At 45.3% G+C, this 15,405-nt stretch overlaps 1 protein-coding gene across 3 annotated transcripts in view; it reads left to right on the top strand.

Moving 5' to 3' along the window:
- The window catches only part of Polr3b (RNA polymerase III subunit B), a 109,260-nt gene extending 94,614 nt beyond the window's left edge, over positions 1–14,646 (top strand). For all 3 annotated transcript variants that reach the window (XM_055627876.1, XM_055627875.1, XM_055627877.1), the window contains 5 exons: positions 755–858; positions 1,293–1,459; positions 4,428–4,541; positions 7,529–7,702; positions 11,223–14,646. In XM_055627876.1, the coding sequence (XP_055483851.1) occupies positions 755–858; positions 1,293–1,459; positions 4,428–4,541; positions 7,529–7,702; positions 11,223–11,352 (689 nt within the window). In that variant the 3' untranslated portion in view covers positions 11,353–14,646. The remainder of the gene's footprint in view (positions 1–754; positions 859–1,292; positions 1,460–4,427; positions 4,542–7,528; positions 7,703–11,222) is intronic.
- The last annotated feature ends 759 nt before the right edge of the window (positions 14,647–15,405 follow it).

Raw genomic sequence — 15,405 nt, 5'->3', positions numbered from 1 at the left:
CAAGGTGAGCCAACCAGCCAGCCCTGCAGCCAGGGTGCACCTGTTAGCATTTCAGCCATGCACAAGGATTCCTTCTTTTTTTTAATGATTTATTTATTTTTAATTTTTGTGCATTGGTATTTTGCCTGCATGTGTGGGTGTTGGATTCCCTGGAATTGGAGTTACAGACAGTTGAGAGCTATTATGTAGGTGCTGGGTACTGAACCCAGCTCCTTTGGAAGAAGAGCCAGTGCTCTTAGCCACTGAGCTGTCTTTCCAACCCTGGCACAAGGATTTTCTGTCACAGGTTTTTTTAAACCACATTTACATAGTCAGTCTTTTTCAATCATTCTTTGTTTGGTGGTCAGAAAATTTACATTCCTGTGTTTGGGGCATAGAACACAGCAGACCACAACCTAGCTAAAAAGGAATAGAAACTGCAGATGGAAAAGCTTCCGGGACAAGAGCAGGTCTGAGACAGCCTTTTGGTGTTCATGGAACTTAGCAAAGGTGGGCAAGCAGCCTGACATCATCATTGTGTGTCATGCCAGCAGGCCAGTCCACAGGCTACAATGCTTTTCTGCAAGGAGAATCATTTGTGAACTGCTTGGCTAGCAGGGTTGTTGGAAATTGCTTTTGTTACTCTTGATAGAGACAGTGGGGAGGGTTTTAGAACAGTGGGAATAGAGATAGCAGCAGGGAGATCCCAATTAAGTACTGTGTTCTTTCCTCCTGCCCATTTGCTTTATATACCATAAAATCTCCTCTCCCCCAGGTGTTTGTGGTCTGATCGTCCCCCAGGAAGACATGCCGTTCTGTGATTCTGGCATCTGTCCCGACATCATAATGAACCCACACGGCTTCCCGTCGAGAATGACGGTCAGTCACCTTCGGGCTTTTCAGAGGTGGTGCTCTGTGGCAGGCATCAGGCAGTTAGTTTAGTTACAGTGAGCGGCCCCCTGATGGCTAAACGGACTCCTTGTCTCTGTCACTCACTCTCCTCAGCAAATGACAAGTGTACTTTCACTTGATTCATGCAGGCGGTGACTGTGGTCCTAAGCACAGAAAAACCCTGTGTGTCGGGCCTGTCATCTGTAATCCTATCACAAGCTTTGTAGAAGAAGTTAGGCACATAGGCCAGTGTTCTTCGGCAAGATACCAGCTAATGCCAGTGTTAGTAATCAGTATCTCTATTGGTAATTGTAGTGACTGAAGCTGCTTTCTCAGAGAGTAAGCCAGAGAGGTAAATTGGCCAGGAGAACTCCACAACACAGGTAGGCACTCACCTGGTTTGCTCCCGTCCCTTCTTACAGGTTGGAAAGTTAATTGAGTTGCTGGCTGGCAAGGCAGGTGTGTTAGACGGCAGGTTCCACTATGGCACTGCCTTTGGAGGAAGTAAAGTAAAGGATGTTTGTGAAGACCTTGTTCGCCATGGCTATAACTACCTGGGGAAGGACTACGTTACCTCAGGCATCACAGGGTGAGTAGGGGCAAAGGAGGTGAGCGCCCTGAAGAAGTACTACTTGAAGGTGTAAAATTTCAACGCTACCTTAGTTGGACAAAATGAAGCCTCACTGTTTTAGGAAATCCAGTACCAGAAAGGCCACATTTAAGAAACCAGTCATTGAGGATGACCACTTGTTTTGGTGAAACTGTCATTTTAAAAGTCAGTAAGATTCTATTTAACAAAGTAGGATTTCTATGTGGCTTTTGTGGAACATACTAATTGCATATGATGCGATGTTTCCCAAACTGCTAGATTTCCTTTGCATTTATGTGCCAAGTCTTGATAGCCTGGAGCCAAGTGTTCATACCAGTAAGGCTGTGTTAAACACCTAATGTGTGCTAGGCATTGAAAGGATAGCAGTAAATAAAAGCACAGAGCTGACCATTTATATTCGCTATTAGACGTGGAACAGTAGCAGTCACAAAGTCATTTTTCTAGCAGGCCCTCAGTGACTGCCTGCCAAGCAGATGACTGCCTGTTTTGGTCTTTGTTGCTGAGGATTGAATCCAGGGCTTCATGCTGCTGCTCCAGAGAACCCAAGTATGGGATCCAACACCTTCTGGCCTCCAAGCACTTCTAAACTAGTGCACATGTACTCCTGTAGGTAACACACACACACACACACACACACACACACACACACACACACACACTAAATGAGGGGATGGGTGGGTGGGTGGATGGACTTTTCTATTAACACCTCCAGGTTAAGCTGTGTAAGCTGCCCTGGGGTTATAAGCCACCTAAGCATAGGTGCAGCTCAGCTGCAGCTTTTGTGAGGACACGCTGCCTAACTGTACCACTGCAAAGAAATGCTCCAGAAATGAAGAACATGCCTTAAATCCATTTTGGCTGAAAATACACAGTGCTTTGTAAAATGATTTGTCCAGACGGTAACAATATGGATTTCTTTAAGTAAATCATTCTTGAGATATTAGAGGGGGAAAAAAAAAACCCTCATTTTAGGAAAAATCTTAACTGTCTGCTCCATTTGAGTATGGTTCAGTTAAATAGTTAGGGATCCATTTCACAAAAACACAGTCCTCATAAAACCTATCACGTTCATTTCTACTCAGATATACTATTGTCCAGAGAGTGTGCACAACCAAAGGACCAATTCAGTGCAACTTCCTAAACCTGAGTGCACTGGAAGGTTAAGGTGGGCCACACCCTGTGTGCTGTGCACCGCTGTGGTCCTCCCCGCTTCCCTTGCCGCCACATAGAGTTTTCATGGCTTCGCTGTTCACCTCCACATCAAAGCTCGAGAAGCACTGCTGAGCCCTGGGACCTGCATCCCTCCACCTGCTCTCAGCCATGTTCCTGATCTTAGCTACAAGCAGGGATGGTATGTGGCTTTACTCTTCTGGTGGTGGAATAGCATTGGGTGACAGAGGTCTGTAAATGAGTTACTATCTCCAAAGACCATATAATTTATTAGAATTGAAAGACCCTTGGCTGACCACCTTGATATACAACCAAGAAGACTGAACTGGAGAGGTCATGCAGTACGCGTGATAGACTGGGACAAAAGCAGGGTCTCTTGAGGCCCTTGCCACTGTGACTTCCTCTCCACCATGACTTCCTGGGGTTCCATGTGCTGACGCTCATGTAGGGCTTAGTAACTGTAGTAGCCTCTACTCATACATTGCACATTGGAATTGGACCATGCAGTCTGGGCCAACATCTGCAGCTGCTTTTCTGCAGCTTGTGGCTTCTTTTGCTCTTTTCACTTCACAATGTGCTTTGCTCAAAGTGAGCTTGTTTTTCAGCCAGGCCTGTGTGGCAGGCAGAGAAGGTTTGAGTCCTGGTCACACCACTCACTGGTACTTACGTAGCCTCTCAGGCTCACTGTTCCTGTTTCTGCATCTTATAAAATAGACAGTGCTCCTGGCCTGCTATGTGGATAGATTAAACAGCACTAAAGAGTGTACTTCCTTCCTTTTGAGGAAGTACACTTGGAAGTTAAAAGATTTTTGAAGACATCCATTCCTTGTCTATTTGCTTCAGACAAGACTTTTTTCCTGTCAGAGCACTCACATAATCACTTTTAAGATTCGTACTGCAGATATTTTTAGTGGGATGAATTATATAACAAACATGTATTGAGCGCTAGTTGTATACCAGGCAAGATCATAGATGCTGGAGCCACCTTGGAAAGAAGGACACAGAACTGACTTCTTATGGGAAGACACAGGTAAGTAGATATGACTACACAAAGCTGCTGAGTACAGCACAGGGTTAAGTGAGAGAGGAAGGGAAGGGGGCTCCTTCAAGAAGGTGGGCAGCAAGGCTCACATCTGAAATCCCAGCACACAGGAGGGAGAGACCAAAAGATTGCAATAGTGGGTTTCAGGCCAGCTTAAGCTATGTGGCGAAACCTTATCTCAGAACAAAGAAAAGGCAGTCAGGGAAAGTCATCTAGGGAATACACTGTTGTCAGGGCCATGCATTTACCTGGCTTTGTCAGCACATATCAGCAGGCAGAGTTCCTGAGGCAGGAGTTCTAGGGTGTTTGGCATGCTAGCCATGCACAATTTTGACAACATTGAATATCAGAAGGAACCATTGTGGATTTTAGAGCAGTGACCTGCTCTGATTTCCAGTTTTGGAGGAAACTTCCTGGATTGTTTTGGTAAATCAGATTATCTAGTGATGAGAGTGAAAGCAAGATCTATCAGAAAATGACAAAGCAAGGAAAGCTGTTGGCCTGATTAAGCAGGTGGCTGTGAAGAGTTTATTGCTTTATGAAAGCAATGTCATCTTATACAGTGGTGTGCTTCTGTAGTTTTGGTCTAGCCTTTTTATTTGCTGTTGACTGAAGATTACCCTCACACAGTAGAAATCTCTGAGAAAACAAAGATATCCTGGTAATGAGGCCTAGAGGCCATCGGTCCAATTCCTCTGGCCCTGTCTTTTAAGAAGTAGCGTTGCTTTCTTTCAGAGAGCCCCTGGAAGCATACATCTACTTTGGGCCTGTGTACTATCAGAAACTGAAACACATGGTGCTGGATAAGATGCATGCCCGGGCCCGAGGACCACGAGCAGTCCTCACCAGGTAAGAGAAACGGGGCGGAGGCGGGGGTGAGCACAGTGACACAGGGAGTTAATGCTGCAGTCAAAGCATCGTTCTCTTCTCTGTGGTAAACAGTCCCAGAAGAGTTTCTGTTTCCCTTAAGATATCAAAATTTGTATTAAACGTTGTCTTGGTTACCTTTTATGATTGTGATTTAAAACAAACAAAACAAAAAACACCATGACCAAAAGCAACTTGGGGAGGAAATAATTTAAATCTTACAACTCTCAGAAAGAAGCCAGGACCAGGAAATCAAGGCAGTTCAAAGCAGTAACCAAAGCAAAAGCCACAGAGCTGCTTACTGGCTTGCTCCTCCTGTATTCTCATAGCGTCTAGAACCTGCCTAGGAATAGCACTGTCTCCAGTGAGCTGTGCCCTCCCACGTCCCTCATTTTAAGAAAATATCCGACAAGGTTGCCCACAGGCCGATCTTAGGAGGCATTTTCTCAATTGAGGTTCCTTCCTCTCAGAAAACTCTAGCATATGTCAAGTTGGGGGGGGGGGGGAGCTAGCCAGCACAATTGAACCTTAAACAGCACTATTCAGGTATAACTTTTTCTTTCTTATATGTCCCTAAGATATCATAAAATACTAACATTATAATATAAAACATCCCAACTTTTAAAAGTTCCATGGTCTTTAAAATTTTTAACACTTTAAAAGTTCAGTTTCTCTAAAATTCCAAAGGTCATCCCCTGTTCCCCGTTCCCTCCTCCCACCCCACCATAGGCTCCTATAAAGCCTAAAAACAAGTTAAATGCTTTCTTATTCAGGAGGAAAGAATCAGGAATCATTTTGGCTCCAAGCTTATTGTCGGTGTCATAAACAGAATTTGTTGGGAAAGAGAGTTAGAACTGCAGTCATGGGCTGGAGAGACACTCAGAGGTTGAGAGCGCTGGCTGCTCTTCCAGAGGTCCTGAGCTCAATTCCCAGCAACCATGTAGTGGCTCACAGCCATCTATCATGGGAGCTGGTGCCCTCTTCTGGTGTGCAGGTGTACAGGCAGACAGAATACTGTATGTATATAAGAAATCTTAAAAAAAGAGAAAAGAACTGCAGTCATTCTTCTATAGGTGCACATCCAGTCTCACAGGTTCAGAATGCAGAAAAAGGCATTGGGAAAAATAAAATTGCATTACGGGCCTGTTTAGATGGTTCCATGATAAGGGTGCCTCCAGATCACGTCTCTCCCCACAGTCCTTATCACAGAGCTAGTGAATGTGGACCAAATACCAGGCACATGACAGATGTTGTGGAAATATCTGGCCCCGCATTTTCACTGAGCATGCTCTACAGGGGAGGAAAACAGGGTAATCACTATTTGGCTTTGTTTGCTTTTTTAAAGCCAGACTCAATCTTGACCATAACGTGAACAGATGCAATGCCTATTAAAATCATAGACGTGTGTGTGCTTCAAAATGCTGACAGGGGTCTGGAGAGATGGCTCAGTGGTTAGGAGCACTTGTTGGTCTTGCTGAGGACCTGGGTTTAGTTCCCAGCACCTACCTGGTAGTTTACAACCTTCTGTAACTCCAGTTCCAGGGATCCCATGCCCTCTTCTGATCACTGAGGGCACCAGGCACACACATGGTACACATACATACATACATGCAAGCAGGACACTCATACATAAAATAGAATAATGTTGAAAAAAATGTTTTTAATAACCAAAAGGGAAGAGGAGGTAAGATTCTCAAGGTAGGTGTTGCCTAAGCAGTAAGACCCCGGTGGGCCAGGTGCTATTCCCTTCTGCAGTCCCATGTCAATCACAATGTCCCTTTTTAGCACAAAGTTTGTCCAGGAACAATTGTCTATCTTCAGTGGCTGAAATTCAAGCATGGAGTCTGCCCACGTGTAGACAGCCACCTTCACGTTGTCCAGTGACTTCAGGTAGAGGGAGTGGCTGTCTGTGGTGGGTCTGCCAACAGATAAAAATGTGCAGGGACTGTCTTGGTGAAGTTTCCTCTACAGAGTTCTCCTTCAGACTCTCTGTCAGCTTTTCATATGTAGATTTTTCTTTCAAATAATCTACTCTTCGATTTCTCACCATTTCTCACCGTAACATCTAGCCATAACAAAAGCAGTATTAACATTTCAGCATATGTTGGGAGGACTGTGTTCACTGTGTCACTGGGGAGTCCATTCGAGACAGTAACAGGCTGCAGGGCCTGCTCCACTTTGCCCTCTGCTATTGTAGTAAAACATGACAAAGGAAAAGTTTATTTGGCTTCCAGGTTACAGCCTATTGCCTAGGGAAGCCAGGGCAGGAACAGAAGCAGAAACCATGAGGAATGCTGATTATTGGCTTGCTTCGTCTGGGTTTCTCAGCTTCATTTCTTATCTACAGTTAAGCCCCACCTTCTCAGGGAAGGCACTGTCCACAGTAGGCCGGGCCCAGCCACATCAATCAGCAATTAAAAAAAAAAACAAAAACGGCTCATAGGCATGCCCACAGGCCAGTCTGATGGAGGTAGTTTTTCTTTTGATATTCCCAATTCCCAGGTGTGTCTAGGGTCTCAACAAGTTGACAGAAACTAACAGTACAGAGCCCTTGCAAGAGCCATTGGAGACCCAAGTGTCTTCCTCTGTCTGCATCTCTTTTTTTTTTTTTCTCTGTAACAGAGTAACAGAGTACCTCTCCAAAAATACTCAAATATTGCCCTCTGGTTTGACAGCCATAGTAGCCTAATAGCAATGACCATGACATGAGAGTAATAAATGCTAACACTAGCATTTGGGGGATTGTATAAATAATTTATTGCTATGTCATATGATAAAGACTATATAATTATGATTTTTTTTTTCACTAGTATCCTCTTTTGAAGCTCTTTAAAATCATGGCAGGAAGACCAATGATTCGTGGTTGGAGATCACTGTATGATTAGCCTGCTCCATACCCTGCTTTTGCTTAGTGTTTGATGTTGCCTCTGTTTTCTGTGCCTAATGTGGTCTGGTCATTTTCTTCAAAGGCAGCCCACTGAAGGACGATCTCGTGATGGCGGCTTGCGTCTCGGAGAGATGGAACGGGACTGCTTAATTGGCTATGGAGCGAGTATGCTCTTGCTGGAGAGACTCATGATCTCGAGTGATGCCTTTGAGGTTGATGTCTGTGGGCAGTGTGGACTCCTGGGATATTCTGGCTGGTAAGTGGATACCACGTTCTCTCAGACCACATCCCTTAGCTTAGGTGGTGGCTCAAGGACCGCTCTGGACCACACCCACATACTCTGCAGCCTTTCCCTGTGATCACTTATGTACCGCCACTTGTCCATGCATCCCCATGAGAGATACTTGTATGTTGTATCTTTAATGCTGTATTTATATTGCTATAGGTTAAGCTCCTAAATAGTACAGGCTTTATCATAATTTTAATATTATCTCAGGGGCTGGAGAGATGGCTCAGCACTTGTTCCAGGACCTAGGTTCAGTTCCCAGCACCCACGTGGTACCTCACAACCATTCATAACAAGAATTGCAACCTTTAAGAAAAAAAAAAAAAAAAAAAAAGCTCCTTAGGGGATGTTATATCAAGATCTGTTCTTGATAACCTCAGACCCCAAAAGCCAAATTACCCCATATCTTACAAACAGTGACACCAGGACTAAGACCTGGTGTGTGGACTGTACCCCCTTACCTGATTCAAGTACACTTGGCTGCATGCTCCATGGTGCACAGACAGTGTCAGAATCGGTTGCTCACCCAGCAGAGTGTCTGCTGTGTCAGTGTGTCAGATGGAGTTCCGGGGTAGAAGTCCCCGGGGGCTCCCTGCGTTCTTTCTCATTGACCCACTCCAGTTTATACCTGGTACATGCTTAACGAAAAATGTAACTGCTAAGTGATCCCTGCATTGTGGAGTTGTCCATACATCCATTATGCAATTTATGAAGCTTTTAATTTCTTGTAAAGTCTGGTGTCTGATGTCCATCCTCACAGGCGGTGCTTCCTGGGTTCTGTTGTGTTATGTAGGTGCAACACCTTTCTTGTTTTCAGTCACACTCTGCCAAAGAACAAAAATCTGCTCAGGGCTAGTCAGGGTCTAGTGCCCTGCATCCTCGTGTAGCTGACAAAGCCTGTAGTTCCCAGCTTCTCCTCACTGACCTATCAGAGTAAGGTCTCACAGCATCTAAAATAGACATTCCAGGAATGGAGAATATCCATGATACCCTCTGCCCCTCACCAGCCCTCTCAAAGCTCGTCTTTCTCAGGTAGGAGCCCACTTGAAAGGACAGTGTAGGAGGCTAGGTAAGCATTGCTGGGGTTTGAGGAGTGCATAGCCACCTCTTCCCCCGCAGATATTCCTTAAAGCCTCTGTGTAAATAACCTCAATTTACTGCCTTGGGGATTAGGATTAGCAGAGGGGCTGGACCTTTGAGGTGGCTTAGAAAGTAAAAGTACACGCAAGCCTGGTGACCTAAGCATACACATAAATGTCATTTTTTTTTTCCCTTAATAGCAAGGGAGCTTCTTAGAACACATTGTGCACTTGCCAGCTCCATAGTAAACCTTTCAGTAGATTACCTTATCATTGCTGTGTAGATGAATTGATGAGTCCTGTTGATGCAGAAAGCATTAATGTGGACACTGATGGAAGAGGTGGCCACATTTTGGCTCATTCTTTCTGAAAGGTCACAGAGATGGTCACATTCTTATGAGAATAAGCCTGGCCCTTTTTTCTATCAATGAGATGGGGGTTTGTTCAGTCCTGGGATGTCCATTTGTCTTTTGAAATGCATATTGAGCATAGTGTGGGCTGTGTAACTAAAGGGAGGAGGGAAGGGGAGAGAGACAGAGGGAGCATAATAGGATGGTGCCTGGGACCTGGTTCCCCATCCTTAAGCCTCCAATCTGGCACAAGGACCTTTAAGGAATTGCTTTAAAATTGTGGAATGGAATAGTCATTCCATTAAAAACAGGAACCAGGAGACTCCAAAGAAAGTTGTAGTTTCCCCTTTCTTGTATCTCCCTACTCCTCCTCCTGGAAAAGGAGACAGTAAACCAGGATCACAAGGCCCAAGCCTTTGTCTCTGCTGGATGCTTAGGTACACCTGACATGTGCAGAAAGGCCATACAAGCTGCTCCATCATCAAACCTCTGCCTTTGCTGCCTGGTTCATCTAGTGGCTAGCTCACCTGATGGCAGTCCTGATCCTGGGTTCAGTGTGCTATTCTTTGGAAGGACTTGATTGGGTTATGTGGTCTGACGGTCTTTATCTGCAGCTGCATAGACCTGATATGTCTGATTTGAGTGCCCTACTTATACCCTGTTGCCAACAGAAAAAAATTCTAACCCATTCTGTAGTCTGGCTGCTTCCATGTGCTACTCTCTGACCGAAAAGCATAATGATGCTGTCCTTTTTCCTGTCATTACCTGGTCTTGTGTGCCCAGCCGGTGGGAGGGAGCAAGCACAGCTAGTTGGAGGAACTCACTCTTTAATAAGCCGCACAATGCAGGCTGGGTAATTAGAGCGGCTCAGTACCTTGGAGCAGGCCCCGGTGGGTGACTTGCACATTAGTAAGGCATTGCTATGGGGAGGTTTACTGTTGTTCCTCAGAGGACTCAGGGCAGAAGTCATCAACGAGCCCCATTAAGGTAATTAGCTCAGAGAGGATGCTGCACTGGGCATGGGCCGTGTGTGCAGCCTCGGCTTCCTCTTGCTGTCTTCATCCTAGAGTACAGTGTACTTTATTGCCCTTGGTCAGGTTTCTACCTTATGTACATACGTACGTGTGTGTGTGTGTGTGTGTGTGTGTGTGTGTGTGTGTGTGTGTGTTACATTGAATGTTTTGAATCAATATATTAAGATTAATGGGTTATCCAGACTATGAATCAGCACATATGGAAATTTTAACTAGATTAACTGAAATTGGAGTCACCATGTAATATACAGGATAGGAAAACCAGGAAGAAGTTACTGAAGTTCAGGCTGCTTCCCCAATTTAATTAAAGTAATATATGAATATAATTCTTGAATAATTTAGACCCACCCAGCCAGGCACATTAAAAATGTGTTTTGATTCTAACACATTAAAGAAGTCTTTGGGCAGTCTTTTAAGAAATGTTATATCACTAAAGTTTATGTCATCAGTGTATCTCACTGTCACCTGAGCCCTCAGGAAGCTCTGTCTCTGAGGTCACCATTGCCATGTAAATTCTCAGCCTCGGTACTCTAAAATGGAAAAGAGAATAATGTCACACTAAGTGCCTCCGTGGTAGGAACTGAATTTTTCTGTTGATTGTGTTACAGGGAATATGCTACAGAGATGCCCCAAACACATGGGGGTTGGTGGGGTCAGCAGAATACTCATCTACCAGTGAGACACCTGACTCAGCCCTGTTTTCACAATAAAGATTTGAAAGTCAAAACAAAGAATCCAAGAGAGGTGGCTATCTTTCCAGTGATTCCAAGTTCTGGGAGTCTTTCAAAACAGGGAATAAGCAGATATTTTCTCTTTTAAAGAGGAAGTTCTAGAATTTAGTTAATGGACTATGGTTTCACACTTTTAAAATGCTGGGAATGGTTTGTATAATTGTGGAGTGTGTGCCCACATTTGTTCCTCTAATTTTCTGAACCATCAGTCCATGCCTGACAGTGATGGAGAGGAAGGTAGCAGTACTGTGTGCGTGCCTTTGTTCCCAGCTCACGCATGTTGGCTTGGATTTTAGGTGCCACTTCTGCAAGTCTTCCTGCCATGTGTCCTCCCTCCGCATCCCATACGCCTGCAAGCTGCTCTTCCAGGAGCTGCAGTCCATGAACATCATCCCCAGGTTGAAACTGGCCAAGTACAATGAGTAAGGATGGGCAGTAGCCACTGAGGGACGCGGTCGGCAGCCTGTGCAGCACAAAGCGAGGACTCCAAATGACTTCTGCAAGCATTTTGCTTCATGAAAATCTGAGAGGCGGAGGAGGCGCAGCGTTCTGAGTTCTAGAAGGCTGGCTGGACAACCTTGATCAAGAGCTTCGAGCCACAGGAGGTGCCAGGCCCCACAGACTGCAGCACCATGCTGAGTCACAGGCGGACACAAGCTGGAGAGAGATTGCAAACTCCTATTAATTTTCCTTTGTTTTGTTTTGAGTTGGAGTCTCATTCTGTAGCCCAGGCTGGATTTGAACTCACCTCAATCCTCCTACCCACCCCTCAAGTGCTGGAATTATAAATAAGCATCTCTGGCTTATTTATGTTAATTATATTTTTAGGCATCCTTTTTAGAAAAGCTTTTTTCCTTAAAATTCCCCATGACGTCTTCTGGTAAAGAGAACTCTGGTTCTCCTCAGGTGTGGAGGAGGTAAAGAATCATTTGAATTGTGACTAGGAAGTTAACTCATGTACCTGTTGCACACAGACCTGAGTTCATCACCAGCAAACCAAATAAGGGCTGGACATGGCACCCAGTTCCCATGTGAGACTGATGTTGTTCAGGGGTGGGGTGAAGAGCAGACAGGCAGACCCTTGGAGCTTATTGATCATCCTGTAGCCAATTAGGACCCTTCAGGTTCAGTTGAGAGACCCCATCTTAAGAGTTAAAGTGGACAACGAACGAGGAAGGCCCCATTGTCACCTTGGCCCCACACACACATACAAAGGATGGTTAGATGTGTTGGCACAATGGATGCGCAGTGGGAAGAAGTGGAGTAACACGGAGAAGGCAGCAAGTGACATGTGCTCTGTGGCATGGAAAGGCCAGCAGTTACATCAGCTGTCTTACACCAAGACTGTAATTTTGGTGGAATGTGGACAGTGCAGCCTTCCTTGTAAGAATGCCTTTCCTTATCTACCAGATCGAGGTTCTTGTGAACCTCCAAGATACCTGGGTACAATCCATAACCCTGGTCATTTCCTGTCCCTTTCGTTCCTACCAGGATGTTAGATTTCTATTCCCTCAATTTGTTCTTAACTCTTGTGCCCTGAAGCCAGGTAAAGATTCATACTAAGAATTATTTATATATTTAAATAAAAAAAGCAGATGGCACACACCTTTACTCTCAGCACTCAGGAGGCAGAGGCAAGTGGATTGCTATAAACTCAAAGCCATTCTGGTCTATAGTGTGAATTCCAGGACAGCTAAGGCTACACAAAGAAACCCTGTCTTAAAAAACAAAAAAACAGAGTCCAAGAAGAACTAATGGTCTAGCTATGTTCTCATACCACACTAGAAGTGTTCCTCAGAGCGCTAACAGGTTTTACACACCAGTAGGGATCAAAGTTGAGTGTGCAAATGAGGCTGAGGAGCCCCAGGACTTCTCAGCCAGCTACTCACCCCAGGCCAAAGCAGTTGAGTTACCGATTTGAAGATGCAACCCTGTTTTGTTATCTTCACAATAAAGATGTGGAAGTCAGAACAAGGAGTCTGTGAGGGGTGGCTGTGTGAGTGGGCAGCCTTCGGTGCGTCTTCCGTGGCTCATGAGTATTGTGACATCAGGAGGCACCCATCTCTTCCCTGTAATGTTGGTCATTCCTTAATCTGGCACATCCATTCTTATTGACAGCCCCTCCATATCATTGCACTGAGGTGTGCCTAACCTTGTGCTGTGTGCTTTGTTGGACCATCAGAGGGACTTTTTTAGGGTGATCCTGCCTGATTCTACCAACTCTGTCAAGGGTTGATAATCCTGCAGTGCTGTGCTCAAAGAACACTCAAGTCCTTTGGAAGGAGCCAGGCAGTGTTCTGGGTACCAGTACCAGGACAACTGCTCAGCATGCGGTACGGTGCACGGTGTTGGGCTTAGAAGGAGCAGGTAGGTTGAGGTTCTTCTTGGTGGAACACGGAGTCCAGGAGACGTGGCCCCAGTCTGATCAGAGCATAGTTAACCTCATTGGGGTCTCAGGAGCGCCCATGCACACTGACCCACACTGGAAATCTTGAAGTGTTTTTCAGGGAGATTAGCTCCCTGTTACAGCTAAAGAAGCTGAGGCAGAGTAGCCAAGACAGACACACACACACATCCCTTACCCAGCCACTGCCCTAACACCACACCACCATGGGGGAATGGCAAGAACCCCAAATGCTCGGGCCTGTTCGGCTTTATCCATGGTTCACCAAAAGTGATCTTTTTTTAGAAATTCAGATGCCACTGAGACCTTCTGTTTCCTGTAGATGAACATTTTCAGCCATCCCAGGTGGTTATGATCATCTGATGGAGGACACACAGTTCTTCACTTGTGTGCCTCTCAGAAGGCATTAGATCCAAATGTCAGCAAAAGGAAAGCAGTTGGCTAGCTTCACAGCCAGCAGAGACCACACTTGAATAGCTGTTTGTCTGAAAAGGATGTTAATGAGTGGACACAGCGAGAGCTGGGGTGGAGCTCGATGGTACGTCACTTGCCTAGTACGCAGCCCCATCCTCAGCGCACACATCAGCGAGGCCACAAGTCCTTAGTCTTAGTGCAGGTTGTCATTTTGTTTGCTTGTTTTTAAGTTATTCTAAGTCCTTTGCTTTAAAAGCTACCAGTTAGATCCTATTTGTAGTAAGGCTAGGTCATTTCTTCAAAACCACGCACAGCCTTTCTCCCTGAAGGCTTTTAATGGGCTAGGAGTGGCATGGGGTAAGGTTGATGTCTCCTTCAGCGGAGTCAAGGGCTGCAAAGAACAGAAATCTCAGGTGTTGCCAAGGCACTCACCTGGACAGGCCAGCATCCCACACAGAAAGCTTGCTGGGTGACCAGGGTTTCCACTGTCCCCTCAGTTCCTTAGAGGGTCTATTCTCTGAGACAGCACACTGATGGCTTCAGTATAGGAATTCTGAGGAAGCTGCTCAATCCTCTCTACCCCTCAAGGTATTTGAAACAGTTCATGACAGCACAGGCAGGAATGTGGGAAATACCTATTTAAGCCTACTGGCCAAAACAGCAATTCCACTCCTAGATGTATGGCTAGTGGGAAGTGTGGTGTGTGAGTGGGTGCATGCTCACTACCAAATGTTCCCAGCACCATTGTCATAGCCCCTGGTCTATATAACCCTGTTCACTAACAATATAAATTATTGTATGTTACCACAGTGGTAACATACTATATGATGATGAAAATTAATTGCTACTGCATGTAATATCACTAATTACTGGAAATGCCCCCATAAACATTACATATTGTGTTGGTGGGTTTGGTTTGTTTCTTTGTTTTGTTTTTGCCTTTGGTGGTGCAAGGGAGACAGGTCTCATGTAGCCTGGTCAGGCCTCAAACTCTGTGGCCATGAGTGATTTTGACTTCTGATCCCCCTTCCCTCACCCGCTCAGTGCTGGGATTGCAGTCCACCACCACCATGGCACTGGGGCTCCAACCGGGGCTCTGCTCATGCTCACATACTCCCAACAGAAGTTCCCAAGCTCTTTTGGTTCTTGGGTTCAGAGTTAAGCAGAATTGGTGTGTGACATGAGTTATGGCAGTTCCCTGTGCAGTGGGTGGCTGAGCTGAGGGTAATTCTAAGGTCCTGCTGATGACATGCTTTGTTTGTTTGGTAATTCCTTAAGTTTTACATTCAGGGGCCCAGAGAGATGGCTTAACTATCCAGATCCCCAGCACTCACATTGGGAGGCTCACAACAACCTCTAAATCCAGCTCCAGATGACCTAGCACCTTCTCCTGGCCTCTATAGGCACTGCATTCCTATGCACACAAACACACACACAATTTTATTATTATTTATATTATTATTAATAGTATCTTTTCAAAAGATATACTACATAATTTTGCTTTGGGTTTATGTTAATCTTTAATACCTCTTCTCACCCCACCAGGTAACTAAGCGGTTAAGCTTACAGGCTCAGCCTTGTGGTTATGTGCTCTCAAACTGTTGCTCCTTGAGTTTTCTCATCTTCAAAATAGAGGGATAATAGTACCACCCCCTTTTAAG

The sequence above is a fragment of the Psammomys obesus genome, unplaced genomic scaffold, assembly GCF_907164565.1.
Source record: "Psammomys obesus unplaced genomic scaffold, mPsaObe1.curated_primary_1811, whole genome shotgun sequence".
Lineage (NCBI taxonomy): Eukaryota > Metazoa > Chordata > Mammalia > Rodentia > Muridae > Psammomys > Psammomys obesus.
Note: the sequence above shows the minus strand (reverse complement) of the source record. Positions and strands in the feature narration are given on the sequence as shown.